At 39.5% G+C, this 15,888-nt stretch overlaps 1 protein-coding gene across 1 annotated transcript in view; it reads left to right on the top strand.

Moving 5' to 3' along the window:
- Positions 1-4,949, top strand: part of SUCLA2 (succinate-CoA ligase ADP-forming subunit beta) — a 39,984-nt gene extending 35,035 nt beyond the window's left edge. Inside the window, exon 11 of the mRNA XM_053563078.1 lies at positions 4,194-4,949. Within this exon, the coding sequence (XP_053419053.1) occupies positions 4,194-4,268 (75 nt within the window). The 3' untranslated portion in view covers positions 4,269-4,949. The remainder of the gene's footprint in view (positions 1-4,193) is intronic.
- Positions 4,950-15,888: the final 10,939 nt, after the last annotated feature.

The raw sequence follows: 15,888 nt of genomic DNA, 5'->3' as shown, positions 1-15,888 counted from the left end.
CAGCCATTAACAAGTGTAGCTTAGATCCGGTATTTTGTGTATGGTTGAAAAGTGGTGCTATTTGAATTCTATCATTCTTCATTTATTATGTGGGATGCTTCTAAAAACTAAAACTTTCCTGTATCAACTATTTGTTACCATGAAGTGCATTTTGCATAGGAAAAGCAGAATAATTACTTGATTACTTGCCTTTATGGCCAGTTTTCAAAATAATAAATTTACTCTCTTGTGTCTTATAAAGGCGACCCAGGCTTTTTTGTTTTTATTTATATATATATATATATATATTTTTTTTTTTTTGTTTGTTTGTTTGTTTCCAGGGGTATATCTGTGCACTCATGCATGTACACGCTCTGCTTGTGTGCTATTTTGAACTCATGGTCTTACACATATTTGATGTGGTTCAGTTGGTTTCAGTTATTTCTTATTGATTGAGATTATTACATGTCTGGTCACTGGGAACCTCCTCTTCAAGCTGACTCCTGGGTCCTTCTGACATGCTCTCCAGTGTGCTTTCTGATATGATCAGTGTTTCAGGCTCATCTTTGCATTTCTTAGCTGAGACCTGGAATGAGTCAAATGGTATTTAGAGACCACAATTTGGGCTTGATGGGTACTCATGAAAACTGGGTTGGTTATTCTTCCTGGGCTTTGTAAGTGGCAAGTCTAGGAAACATGTGTTTTTCTAAAAGAGATACATGTATCTGTCCATACTGGTATTTCCAATGGAAGTGCAAGAGTGTAGGTTTTTCCCTTATCTGGCATCAGTTTCTCCCTTCTCCCATGCCATCGTGTCATAATCATTCATTTATTTTGTCCATTAGGGCAGATGAGACACTTCAGTCAGAATACTAACAGTACGATTACTGAAAGCAGTTTAAGAATTATATCTGTAGTTTTTTTCTGTTCTGAAGGATATTTCCCAGAACTTACTGGATTTTAGAATTCATGTGAAATAAATATCTTTGTGTTTTGCCCCAGTTTGAGATATTGATAGTTTCTTTTTCTTTTTTTTTTTTTTGGTTTTTGGCCGGGGCTAGGTTTGAACCTGCCACCTCCGGCATATGGGACTGGCACCCTACTCCACCCTACTCCTTGAGCCACAGGCGCCACCCAGATAGTTTCATTTTTTTAAAAAGGAGTTGTTAAAAAAAAAAAACAACAACACAACAAACTTTTGTCATAAATACTTGGTTCCAAACTCAAAACATAAAATAAAGTATACTTAGCAAATCTAACTTTTATATTCATTTTTGTTTTCTTCTTTACCATAGGCAGCCATTAGTTTTTGTTTGTTTTGTTTTGTTTTCTGTTTGTTTTTGAGACACTGCTCTGTCGCCCTGGCTACGGTGCCATGACCTCCTTCTAGCTCATAGCAACCTCTAACTACTGGTTTCAAGTGATCCTCCTACCTCAGCCTCCCATGTAGTTGGGAATATAGGTACCCACCACAGTGCCCACTAATTTTTCTAGTTTTGGTAGAGACGGGGTCTCGCTTTGCTCAGATGGGTCTTAAACTCCTTTGAGTTCAAGCAATCCTCTTGCCTTGGCCTCCCAGAGTGTTCGAATTACAGATGTGAGCCATTGCACTTGGCCAATAAACTTTTTTTTTTTTATTTTAGAGGTTTTTGGTTTCACTTTCTTTAACATAGCAAATTATATGCATATGTATATACCATAGTCCTCCTCTATCCACCATGGATATGTTGTAATAAAACACATGCCTGAACCATGAATGGTACTGAATCTTGGATATACTATGTATTTTCCTGTACATACATACTTACGATAAAGTTTATCTATTAGACATAGTAAGAGATTAGCCACAACTAGCAATAAAAGAGAACAATTATAACAATACACTGTGACAAAATTTACATGGATGTCTTTGTCTCTCTCTCAAAATACCGTGTGTTGTACTCACCCTTCTTGTGGTGTTGCCAAGTGATAAAGAGCCTGCTGGATGAGTAGAAGCAAGGTGAATGACACAGGTGTTGTGGTGCAGCATCAGGCTGCTGTTGACCTTGTTGGTGATTTAGAAGGAAGATCATCTGCTTTGGGTGTCCTTAAATCATTGGGCCTTTATACCATCAGTGGTTGGATTTCAGGACCAGAGAGTGTTAGTGACTAACAGGAGGATAGTTTACACAGTGTGGATATGCTGGATGAAGGGATGGTTTTCATCCCATTTGGAGTAGGGTGGTGCAAGATTTCGTCACACTTCTCAGAATAACATATGGCTTAAAATGATAACTTGTTTATTTCTGATATTTTCTATTTAGTATTTTCAGACCATGGTTGGCCATAGGTCACTGAAACTATGGAAAGTGAAACTGCAGATAAGGGAGGGAACGTGTGTGTGTGTGTGTGTGTGTGTGTGTTCACTTTCCTACTTTAGAAGATGGTAAGCATATACTTTGTTTCTTTTCCTTAACAATAATGTATCTCAGAGAATTCTGCAATAGACCTAGAGATGTTCCTAGATGAGAACTTCAAATTTTCTTTCACCTATGTCTATAGATATTTCATGGAATACTCTTTGGGAACATATGGTTTAATCTATAATAGACTCTTGAGATTTGCTGAGTTAATATGATGCTATTTCACAAGAATAATAGAAGTCTTATGTCTTTCTTTGAGAAACTACCTACTAGCAAATAAAATTTCACTGTAGCTTAGAGACAGAGGAATTTATACTCAATCCCAAATTAAAATTAAAGATTTTGAGCAAGGGAATGGTAGAGAATGTTTAAAAAGGCCTGTTTTAAATTTGAGATGTGGGATAAATTGGAGAAGGGAAAAGGTGAGGAATATATTGTAGGAGTTTGTCTAGAACGATAACTAGATATGAGGTAAAGTGAATATTAGGATTAGGTTATAATTTGTCTCTGAAAATATGCTTGTTTGCAATGAAAGCTTAAATTAAGAAAAGCTTGGTAGATGTGGGCAGGAAGGAAAAGAATCAGTAAAACCTTGGTTAAATAGATCATGGACATAAAAGTGAACAGATGACTTAGTTTGTGATCATGGTGTTTTTTGGTGACTTGGAGATTGTGGAAGTCATAACAATAGTAATATTTCATGTGATAATATTAGTAAGTGCTACCATTTATTGAGTATTTACTGTGTGTGCAATGCTGCATTCTTTTCTTCAATGATTATCTCATTTAATTTGAGTTGGGTAATAAAATTTCCACTTTTTCAGATGAAGAAACAGGCTAGGTAACTTAGTCACCGTCGTATGCCATAAGCATCAGTGGGGATTTGAACCAAGATGCCTACCTTCAAAGCCTTTTCTTAACTATTACACTGGGGAAGAGAGAAGCTGAATTTGTTTTTTTGTTTTTATATATGTCTAAATTTATATGATATTTTGTGTGGTAATTGGTGGAAATTCTCTAACAGATTATAGAGGGCATGATAGTTCAGGTTGGCAATTGTTAACTTACTGACAGAAAGTAAAATACCAATTCCTAAACCCAAACTCCTATTCTAATATTGTATGTTAAGATTGTAGACTTTTTTCAAAGCAAACCCGTATTTATTTATTTATTTACTTACTTATTGAGACAGAGCCTCACTCTGTTGCCTAGGCCAGAGTGCTGTGACATCATCATAGTTCCTAGCACCCTCAAACTCCTGGACTCAAGTGATCCTCCTGCCTCAGTCCCCAAGTTGTTGGGACTATAGGTGTTGGGCAACAAGACCTGGCTAATTTTTCTATTTTTAGTAGAGACAGGGTATCATTCTTGCTCAGGTTGGTCTCCCAACTCCTGAGCTCAAGTAGTCCTCTTGCCTCAGCAGCCTCCCAGAGTGCTAGGGATTATAGGTCTGAGCCACTGCATCCAGCCCAGAGCAAACTCTTATTTAGATATGGGTTGAATTGTTTGAGTATCCAACAGATATTCAAAGGACACAGTTTCTGTCCTTAAGGTAAAAAAAAAAAAAAATTAGATAATAAAATACACACATTTTAATTCAAAAGTATTTAATTGAAGTGTAGGCTTTGAAGAGTGTCAGACTTGGCTGTTCTTTGAGAGTGTCAATTGCTTGTAAGAGTGTAGTTGATTTATAACAATGTCAGACTGGCCCAGATGTTTTAAATGGAAAAGACTGAATGTACACTAGTATTGTTCTGAATTTACTTTTTTTGTGGAAATAAGAGTCAAAGATGCTTTACTCTTTCCTTTCAGGTTGTAAAGCTCTCTGAAATAGTGAACTTAGCCAAGCAAGCCCAGGTGGATGTGAAATTTCAATTGCCAATATGATCTGAAAATCCAGTGGATGGCTGAGGGTGTTAAATTGTTAAATGTGCTGTAATTGTTAAAAATACTGTGTTCTATGTTATTGTTCTTTTTCTTTTTAGTGTGTGGTGATTGTAATTGCTATCGAAGCACACAAACTTTTAAAAAGCATTTAATTATTCTATTCAGAATGGACTGTTTATATAAAGAACGCATAATGCAGGTATCTGGTTTCTTTTGCTGCAGCCAGTCTTTTCACTTCTCCTGCAGAATGTCACTTGCAGTATGCCTGTTTGTTCCCCATTGTTGGATACAAAGTTCTTCATCCATAAGAGTCCTATAAATCAAATAAATATGAAGATAAAATATATTTAATGATCACCCTCATTGTAGAGCAATGTATTGAAACAATGTTTTATATAAAAACTGTTTGTCTTCCCTACCAAATATGTAATAAATGCATCAATCGCTATTTATAAACAGAGTTTCAAACACTCCTCAGAATATTCTTTTAAGTATTTCAGTACAGTAACTTGTTAATGTTTGAACATTGTTTTGATTATTAAAGAACACCAATAACTGCAAGTCTTCATGATTCTGTGGTATTAAGAAACACTTAGAGGTTTGCATCAAATAAAGGCATATTTATAAAGGACTTGGTAGATAAAATTAAGAATGTCAAGTTAATAAAAACCTCCCAATGTGTTTTGGATTAATGTTTTGTTTTTTTTTTTATTTTTTGAAGGAAACACAGTAGAAGGCAATGTGCTCATCGTTACAGTAAACAGGTCTAAAGAACTAATTTGTGGATCATATATCTGGGTGTGACAGTGCATATTATAAAGCTATGTATGTATTGACAGTTCACTGAAATTCTGCTGGTTGTGTGTGTGCCATCTGGTACATCCTCTAAAGAAAACAGAACACATCTTCCTTTGTGTCCGTGTGTGTGTGTGTGTGTGTGTGTGTATTTTTGGTCACTAAGTAAAACCCGATATTTAATTTAATAACATGGACAGAAATATTGACCAAGTAGTATACTGTTCAGCCATACTGGTCAATAGGAAAACTGTTAGCTATTTTGGTGTTCTTAAAGTGTGATCAGATGTACGTTCTATGAGAGGCAACATAGCATAGTAATTATGAGCACAGAATTTGAGAGTATACTTGTCTGGTTTGAATCTTGCTGCCACTACTTACTAGCTAATGAGTTTTATATTAGTATACCTCAGTTTCTGCAGTTGTTTTCTCACCAGTAGAATTGTTCAGTGGGGGAAGAGAGAATGAGAGAAAGAAAGCAAGAAAATGAGAACACAAGATAATTTACACATAGAAAACATACATAAAATATATATTTCAGCCAAATATATCTTTGGTAGTTGATATATGTATATTAGAATATATATTTGATACATATCAGAATATCAGAGCCATAAGCCATTTAAAACTGTGATGAAGTTATAAGTCCAGGCCTATAGTTTTTAATTATAAGAATTTATTTCAAAGAATGCCAGCAAATGATTATGTAAGAAAAGGTTGGTATTTTCTTTAGTTGGGATCTAGTCGGGAATTAAAACAATGCTTGCTATTTCAGAGAGGATATAATACAGATTATTGGGAATATTTAGTGATTTTCAGTACTGCTTAGTGATTTTCGAACACCACCACCTACTTATCGTTTTTATACATCAGAAATTTGGGAGTAGTCTAGCTAGGGTGGTTCTGGTCCAGCCGTCATTCAGACATGTCACTGAATTTGGAGGACCTGCTTCCAAGACGGCTCACTCACAAGGCTTTTGGCCAGAGGCCTCTGTTTGACCATGTGGGCCTATCCACACAGCTGCTTGAGTGTCCTTGTGACAGGGCAGCTGGCTTTTCCCTGAGCACATGCTCCAGTTGAACAAGAAGGAAGCCACAGTGCCTTTTGTGTGCAAGTCCAACCCACAGGGGAGAGAAATTAAGTTCTACTTCTTCTATTTTTTTCTTTTATTTATTTATTTATTTATTTTATTAAATCATAGCTGTGTACATTGATATAATCATGGGGCATCATTCACTAGCTTCACAGACTGTTTACCAAATTTCACATATGCTTGTAAGATGCACCGCTGGTGTAATCCCACCAACCCCCTTCCCTCTACCCACCTCTCCCCTCCCTCCCCTCCCTTTCCCCCTTCCCCCATTCTTAGGTTGTAACTGGGTTATAGCTTTCATGTGAAAACCCTAAATTAGTTTCATAGCAGGGCTGAGTACATTGAGTACTTTTTCTTCCATTCTTGAGATACTTTACTAAGAAGAATAGGTTCCAGCTCCCTCCATGTAAACATGTAAAGTCTCCATCTTTCTTTAAGGCTGCATAATATTCCATGGTGTACATGTACCACAATTTATTAATCCATTCGTGGATCGATGGGCACTTGGGCTTCTTCCATGACTTAGCAATTATGAAGTGGGCTGCAATAAACATTCCGGTACAAATATCTTTGTTATGATGTGATTTTTGGTATTCTGGGTATATGCCCAGTAGAGGGATTACAGGATTGAATGGCAGATCTACTTTTAGATATCTAAGTGTTCTCCATATCTCTTTCCAAAAGGAATGTATTAATTTGCATTCCCACCAGCAGTGTAGAAGTGTTCCCTTTTCTCCACATCCGCGCCAACATCTCTGGTCTTGGGATTTTGTGATATAGGCTAGTCTCACTGGAGTTAGATAGTATCTCAAAGTAGTTTTGATTTGCATTTCTCTGATAATTAAAGATGATGAGCATTTTTTCATATGTCTGAAGGCCGCGCGCCTGTCTTCTTCAGAGAAGTTTCTCTTCAAATCCCTTGCCCAGCCTGCGATGGGATCCCTTATTCTATTCTTGCTAATGCGTTTGAGTTCTCTGTGGATTCTGGTTATTAAACCTTTGTCTGAGACATAACCTGCAAATATCTTCTCCCATTCTGAGGGCTGTTTGCTTGCTTTACTTACTGTGTTCTTGGCTGTGCAAAAGCTTTTTAGTTTGATCAAGTCCCAGTAGTGTATTTTTGAAGCTGCTTCAATTGCCCGGGGGGTCCTCCTCATAAAATACTTGCCCAGACCGATTTCTTCAAGGGTTTTCCCTGCGCTCTCCTCTAGTATCTTTATAGTTTCATGTCTTCAGTTTAAATCTTTGATCCAGTGAGAGTCTATCTTAGTTAATGGTGAAAGGTGTGGGTCCAGGTTCAGTCTTCTACAGGTTGCCAGCCAGTTCACCCAGCACCATTTGTTAGTTAAATAGGGAATCTTTTCCCCACTGAATGTTTTTAATTGGCTTGTCAAAGATTAAATAACGGTAAGTAGCTGGATTCATCTCTTGGTTCTCTATTCTGTTCCAGACATCTACTTCTCTGTTTTTGTGGCAATACCAGGCTGTTTTGATCACTATCGATTTGTAGTATAGTCTGAGGTCTGGTAGCGTGATTTCTCCTGCTTTGTTTTTATTTCTGAGTAATGTCTTGGCTATTTGAGGTTTTTTCTGATTCCATATGAAACGAAGTATTGTTTTTTCAAGATCTTTAAAGTATGACAGTGGAGCTTTAATAGGGATTGCGTTGAAATTATATATTGCTTTGGGTAGTATGGACATTTTAACAATGTTGATTCTTCCCAGCCATGAGCATGGTATGTTTTTCCATTTGTTAACATTTTCAGCTATTTCTTTTCTTAGAGTTTCATAGTTCTCTTTATAGATATCTTTCACGCCCTTTATTAGATAAATTCCCAAATATTTCATCTTCTTTGGCACTACTGTGAATGGGATAGAGTCCTTAACTGTTTTTTCAACTTGACTATTGTTGGTATATATAAAGGCTACCGATTTATGAATGTTGATTTTGTAACCTGAGACGCTGCTGTATTCCTTGATCACTTCTAAGAGTTTTGTAGTAGAGTCCCTAGTGTTTTCGAGATATACTATCATATCATCTGCAAAGAGCGAAAGTTTGATCTCTTCTGACCCTATATGGATACCCTTGATCGCCTTTTCTTCCCTAATCGCAGTGGCTAAAACTTCCATTACAATGTTAAAGAGCAATGGCGACAATGGGCAGCCTTGTCTGGTTCCTGATCTGAGTGGAAATGATTCCAATTTAAGTCCGTTCCATATGATATTGGCTGTGGGTTTGCTGTAGATGGTCTCTATCAGTTTAAGAAATGTCCCTTCTATACCGATTTTCTTAAGTGTTCTGATCATGAAGGGATGCCGGATATTATCAAAAGCTTTTTCTGCATCTATTGAGAGAATCATATGGTCTTTGTTTTTTAATTTGTTTATGTGCTGGATTACATTTATAGATTTACGTATATTGAACCAGCCTGGAGACCCTGGTATAAAACCGACTTGGTCATGATGTATAATTTGTTTGATGTGTTGCTGGATTCTGTTTGTTAGGATCTTGTTGAATATTTTTGCATCTATATTCATTAGTGATATTGGTCTATCATTTTCTTTTCTTGTTGGGTCTTTTCCTGGTTTGGGGATCAGGGTGATGTTTGCTTCATAGAACGTGTTAGGTAGTCTTCCTTCTTTTTCTACCTCTTGGAGCAGGTTGAGTAATATAGGTACTAATTCCTCTTTAAAAGTTTGGTAGAATTCTGACGTGAAAACATCTGGTCCCGGGCTTTTCTTTTTAGGGAGGTTTTGTATGGTTGATGCTATTTCCGAACTTGATATGGGCTTGTTCAACATTTCCACTTTATTCTGGCTAAGTCTTGGAAGGTGACGTGCTTCCAAGTATCCGTCAATTTCCTTCAGATTTTCATATTTCTGAGAATACAGTTTCTTGTAATATTCATTAAGGATTTTTTGGATTTCTGAGGAGTCTGTTGTTATTTCGTCTGTGTTGTTTCTGATTGATGAGATTAGAGATTTTACTCTTTTTTTCCTATTAGGTTGGCCAAAGGTTTATCTATTTTATTGACCTTTTCCAAAACCAGCTTTTTGATTTATTGATCTGTTGTATTATTCTTTTGTTTTCAATTTCATTCAATTCTGCTCTAATTTTGGTTATTTCTTTTCTTCTACTGGGTTTGGGGTTGGAATGTTCTTCCTTTTCGAGTTGCTTGAGATGTCCCATTAAGTTGTTAACTTCGTCTCTTTCCGTTCTCTTGAGGAAGGCTTGCAGTGCTATAAATTTCCCTCTTAGAACTGCCTTTGTGGTGTCCCAGAGGTTCTGATAGTTCGTGTCTTCATTGTTGTTTTGTTCCAAAAAGTTGGCGATTTCTGTCTTAATCTCATCTCTGACCCAGCTATCATTCAGCATAAGGTTATTTAACTTCCATGTTTTTGTATGAGTATGCAGATTCCTGTTGTTACTCAGCTCAAGTTTTATTCCATGGTGGTCCGAGAAGATGCATGGAGTAATTTCTATTCCTTGAAATTTACTGAGGTTAGACTTGTGACCTAAGATGTGATCAATTTTGGAGTAAGTTCCGTGGTCTGATGAGAAGTATGTGTATTCAGTTTTGTTGGGATGAAATGTTCTGTAGATGTCTGCTAAATCCAGATATTGGATGCTTAGGTTTAAATCTAAGATTTCTTTGCTCAGCTTCTTGTTGGAGGATCGATCCAGCACTGCCAAAGGAGTGTTGAAATCTCCGACTGTTATGGAGCTGGAGGAAATCAAGTTTCTCATGTCTGTTAGAGTTTCTCTTATAAATTGAGGTGCATTCTGGTTGGGTGCATAGATATTAATAATTGAGATCTCATCATATTGAGTATTACCCTTAAGAAATATGAAGTGACCATTCTTGTCCTTCCTTACTTTTGTTGGTTTAAAGCCTATTGTATCTGCAAATAAAATTGCAACACCTGTTTTTTTCTGATTACCATTTACCTGAAATATGGATGACCATCCTTTCATCCTGAGTCTGTATTTGTCTTTTAAGTTAAGATGTGACTCTTGTATGCAACAAATACCTGGCCTGAGTTTTTGTATCCAATCAGCTAACCTGTGCCTCTTTAGAGGACAGTTTAAGCCGTTCACATTAATGGAGAATATTGATAAGTCTGGTGAAGTTTTGGGTATTGAGTTTTTCAAAAGTCCAGTGGGCATTTTTAATCCTTTCGCCAGTGTGGAAATTGGAGTTTGATCCGAAGTTTCTGAGTGAGTTTACTTTTGTAAACTTTTACTTTTGTGGTATAGGATTGGGTTGGTCATTATGGAGGATAGGTCTGAGAATATCCTGAAGAGCTGGTTTGGTTATCGTAATTTCTTCAACATATGAATGTCATTAAAGTATTTAATTTCTCCATCATAAATGAAACTTAGTTTAGCTGGATACAAGATCCGGGGTTGAAAGTTATTTTGCTTTAGGAGATTAAAAGTCGGTGACCACCCTCTTCTGGCTTGAAAAGTTTCAGCAGAGAGATCTGCAGTCATTCTAATATTCTTCCCTTTGAAGGTAATGGTTTTCTTTCTCCTGGCAGCTTTGAGGATTTTCTCTTTCGTATTAACTTTAGTGAAGTTAATTATGATATGCCTGGGGGATGTCTTATTGGGGTTGAGTCGTGCTGGGTTTCTGAAGCTCTCCGCTATCTGAATTTCAGAATCTCTAGGCATGTCTGGAAAATTCTCTTTCATAATTTCATGCAGAAGGGCCTCTGGGCCCAGGGAGGCCACTTCATCTGTTTCTGGAACTCCAGTGATTCGGATATTCACCTTCTTCGAATTATCTCAGAGCTCTCGGAGAGAAAGATCCATTTTTGCTCTCCGTTTCTCTTCCTCTTTGAGCGTTTGGGAGCATTCAAAGGCTTTATCTTCGATGTCAGAAATCCTTTCTTCTGCTTGCTCCATTCTATTGCTGAGGGATTCTATTGTATTTTTCGTATCTTTGAGGGCTGCAAATTCTTGCTTCAGTGTGTCTAAGTCTTTGGTGGTTTTGTCTTTAAATTCGTTAAATTCTTAAGACAACTTTTGAATTTTTCCTCGAATTCCTAATTCCACTTTGTTAATCTTGTCTGCAATCCAAATTCTGAATTCGATTTCTGACATCTCAGTCAGTTGTTTATGAATGGGATCTTCAATTACATCTGCCATATCTTTCCTTGGGGGTGTTGATCTATTCTTGTTATTCATGGTACCAGAGTTTTTCCGCTGATTCCGCCCCATGGTTGTTTTAGTCCCTTTGATTTTTTTCCCCTGGGGCTTTGTCGAGGGCCTGTACAGTGTTGTGGCCTGAGAAACTGGGGCCCTGTCTGGTGTGGTGGGGCTAAGTGGTTCTGTCTTGTTTTCAGCTGGTTTCTGTTCCACCCTAGTGAAACAGATTCTCTGGTTTGAAGTCTCAGCTGTGGAGAAATATCAGCAATTAAGTCACCCCACCCCCCCACCGGCAAACAATTGGAAAAGAAAAATCAAACCTTTGTACCACCGTGCACCCAGGGCACCACCTGATTTGTCCTCAGGCGATTGGTTCAGTTCAAAAAGTCCAGATCAATTGTCTCAGTCTGCACCTGTCTCGGGTGAGAGAGTTTAAGAGGTCTCTGGGAACTGGATCACAGGGGTCTGTTGATTACTCTGGTGTGGCTTGCTCCAGTGCTGTGTGGAGTCAGGAGCCACCCAGCCAATAGATCAGTCTGGGAAGGTTGATGCCTCCTTCCCCACCTTGTACCACTGTCACACCCAGTCACTGATAGTCCTGCAGTTGGCTGACCCAGTTGCCTGTAGTGAATCGGTACTCAAGGAGTTTGCACCTGCCTGAATCACAAGGAAGTCTGCCAGGCCGCTGTGCTCTGCCTCTCTCTAGCAGGAGGAGGTGATGCCTGACAACGTCGGGCACTTGATGAAGGTTGGGGGGTTTTCACTCAGGTCCAGTCTCACCCCTGATTAATGTTACTGACAAAACAGAACAGAACAACTCTGCGGTTCCCCTGCAGAAGAGAAGCTAAATTGAGTTCCAAATCAGCTTGTCTTTGCTCTTGTATTGTCTGTAGGCTGACGATCCCCAGGTGCATCTTAGGTTTAGTAAAGCGGACCTCTGGGTCAGCCCCACCCTGGGAGTTTCCCTGGTTTGCAAGTTGGAGTAGCCTTGGGCAAATCCTATACTCAGAGTCTCTGGTTGCCCAGAGAGGCAGGGGGTGTGGCTTCAGAATTATCGGTAGTGAGCCATATTGCTAGCAAAAGAGGGCTGCTGTTTTATGGCTCAGGCAACTGCTGCTCCGGTGTAGCTCCCTTTTGGCCAACCATCCTGTCTCTGCTCCCATATCCCAGAGTCCGCACCGACCGGCTGCAGCCCAGCACTGTCTACACCCCTCGAGCAATCTACCAAGAGTCTGGACCCCTGTGGGACAGGCCTCCAGACCTTGGAGTGAGAGCAGAGGGGAGTGCGGGGAGCGCTGGGAGCCTAGGGTTGTGGGTAGAGAACACACACAGCTCTACACGGTTTTATGCATGTCTGTATTGTCACCAAAAGATGGCTGTCGCACTGTGCCTCCGGGAACTGCACTCTGGTGCGGTCCCCTCTTCGTCGACCAGGACTGGCCTCCCGACCTCAGTGTGAGTGAAGGGGAGTGCTGGGAGCTCAGAATTCCAGGTAGAGACTATATACAGTTTATACAGTTTTATGCCTGGCAGGAGGATGCTGTGGCACCCTAGTAGGGGAGGTAGGTCCAGTTTTTAGAGGGTCTCTCATGTGGAGTGTAGTGGGAGGACCTTTGAACTCTGCCCGATTGTTTGTGGGGCACTCTGAGTGTTCTCATGGGGGAGGGGACTCCCATCCGCTTGGTGATGTATTTTGTACCTTTTGTTTGTATCCTTGTGGTCGCAGCTCATGTCAGCGGGGTTGACGTGCGATCTACAACCTTCTCTCTTAGTGCAGCTCAAATCCACCAGGTTACTTGCTGAATTTTTGTCCTTTAACTCTCCTACTGGACGGGAGCCTCTGTGGAAAGCTGGCTTCAGTCAGCCATCTTGTCTCCTCTAAGTTCCACTTGTTCAAGGGAGAGTCATCAAAGAATTTGTTCACGTATTTCAAAACCATCACAACTCGTGCTGGAAGGTGGAAAGAGCAAACAGTGAAAACTGAGTTAACTCAGAGATAAGTAATTGGTAGGACTGAGGTAACGACTGGAATTGAGGAGCTTAGAAGACTTCTGATGCTTGGACTGGTAAGAGGAGAGTATACCTTGGCTTCAAACCCTGTTTCCAAAGGGTGAATAGGAGGAAATTGTAAGAACTTAGAATTAGGGAAGGCAAGGAAAAACGTTTCAAGGATGGAGTGATCAATACTATTAAATGCAGCTGAGAAGGTAAATAAGATAAAGGGTAAAAAATGTCCAGTGGGAACTGAAACAGGAAGTAATGAATCTTGGCAAGAATGACTCTACTGAAGTGGATGGTGAAGAAGGTAGTGAGGTTGTGGAGAAAGAGTTACAACAGCTGGCTGATAGCTATATATGGTGTACTGTGAGGATCGTAGATGTGCTGTGAAAATTAAAAAAAATCATTGATTAAATTAGTCTTGAAAGAAGTTCAAAGCACAGTAAGTATATTCTTTTTTCTACTTTTTAAAAATCAACATAATTTAGGTGTGCTGTGGAAGTTTATAGGTTCAAGTATGCTGTGAGATATAAAGGGTTGAAAAATATTGCCCTAAACATGCATACACCCTTGAATATTCTTTCTGTGGGGATGCAAACTTCTTTCTTATAGCTCTACCTACTTCATGTGGAAAAATGCCTATTTTAACATTTGAATTCCATTTTTTTTTTTTTTTGAGACAGAGTCTTACTTTGTTGCCCTGGGTAGAGTGCCATGGTGTCATCATAGCTCACAGCAACCTCAAACTCTTCAACTCAACAGATCCTTTTGCCTCAGCCTCCCAAGTAGCTGGGACTACAGACAAGTGCCTTCACATGTGGCTAGTTTTTCTGTTATTAGCAGAGAGATGAGGTCTTGCTCTTGCTCAGGCTGGTCTTGAACTCCTGAGTTGTGTAGATCCATATAGACCACTACTAGAGTTTCTGCAGAGAATAGAGCCAATTGTGACTGTTAAGATCAACTGTATAGTCGGAAAGGCTGGGATACTCACCTCTCCTGATAGTGGCACATGTGAAGGGGAAACAACTCAACTCTCAACAACTCCAGCAGGGCATTGAAACTGTTTATATTTCCGTGACTTGTTTCTGTCTGGCAAAGAATTCTATCTAAAAGAATTATAAAATCATGGGTATAAATGTTAGACAGTGGGCCAGGTGGTGGTGGTGGGGTGTAATTAGAATCATGCTCTTTTGTCCTGTCTAAACATAAAAGGGGGAGAACTGTCCTATGGCCAAATCAGTTTTCAGATTCCTGTAATTTAACATATAAAGCTAAAAAACTAAAGATTTATGAGTTTGCAATGTAAAATGAAGAAAGGGGCTAGGCCTGGTGGCTCACACCTACAATCCTAGCAATCTCGGAAGCGGAGGTGTGTGGATGGCCTGACCTCAGGATTTTGAGACCAGCATGAGCAAGAGCAAGACCCCATCTCTACTAAAAATAGAAAATTTAGCCAGGCGTTGAGGTGGGGACTTGCAGTCTCTGCTACTTGGTAGGCTGAGTCATGAGGATTGCTTGAGCCTAAGAGCCTGAGATTGCTGTGAGGTAGGATATCACAGCACTCTACCTAGGGTGACAGAGTGAGGTTGATAAATCAATTTTTGTTTAAAGTTTAATTTAAAATGTAGAGATGAAAGTGATAAAGGGATAATAATGTTTAAAAGTTGGTGTCCAAAGCAACTGTCAGAAGAGAAGAAAACCGGAAAATGAGGGAGTGTCTGTTATAACCGAGACGAGGAGAGATAATAAGGCTACTGTGTCCTTGAACACCAGGGTTGCACCCACTTCCTGAGTGTCCTCAGGATTGAGGCAGTGGCAGTCTTTGGTCTGTTTTTTCCCCAGCTCTGTCAGCTTCCCCCTCCACTCTGAAGAAATTTAAGGGTCTTTGTTGTTCATGACTTTGTCTCTCCAAGAGTAAGACGGCTTTCTGTTTCTTCCCCTTTTTCTTCACAAGTAGCTGGCTTATGTTTTTCACGTCTTTCAATCTTGGACGTACATCCTTGTTATCCTGGATCTTGCTTCCCTTTCATGGTCAGTGGGAGGAAGCCCTGCAGTGCATGGCACCCCTACCTGGCCACTGTCCCTTGACGTTCTCACTGGTTGTGCGGTCAGCGGGAAACTCTCCCTTGGTCAATGACTTTGGGAAGGTGGCTCCCCGTAGGCCTTTGGCTTGCCCCCATGTTAACCACTGTCATCATTGCACCACTCCTTTGGCTGTAGCCTTCAGATTCCCTGCATGTAGAAGCAAATCCGTGAGGATCCTGGACTTCCTGCGGTAGACACTCATTCACATGTGACTCACTTACCCCAGTGTGTTCATACACTCAACAAAACTCCCCCGAACTGGAATGATAGAAAAGAGTGCAGAGACTAGTACATACCCCACATTTCTGATCTGTCGCTGACTGTTTTATAAAATACAATGAAAACAATATAGAAAAAGGACATTTTAAAAAGCATACAAAATGTAAGCCCCAATTCTCTTTCTTTTCTTTTCTTCCCTTCCTTCCCTTTCTTTTCTTTCTTTTCTTTCTTTCCTTTCTCACTGTGTTGTCCTCAGTAGAGTGCTGTGGCATCACAG

Source organism: Nycticebus coucang, chromosome 15 (assembly GCF_027406575.1).
Source record: "Nycticebus coucang isolate mNycCou1 chromosome 15, mNycCou1.pri, whole genome shotgun sequence".
Taxonomy (NCBI): Eukaryota; Metazoa; Chordata; class Mammalia; order Primates; family Lorisidae; genus Nycticebus; species Nycticebus coucang.
Note: the sequence above shows the minus strand (reverse complement) of the source record. Positions and strands in the feature narration are given on the sequence as shown.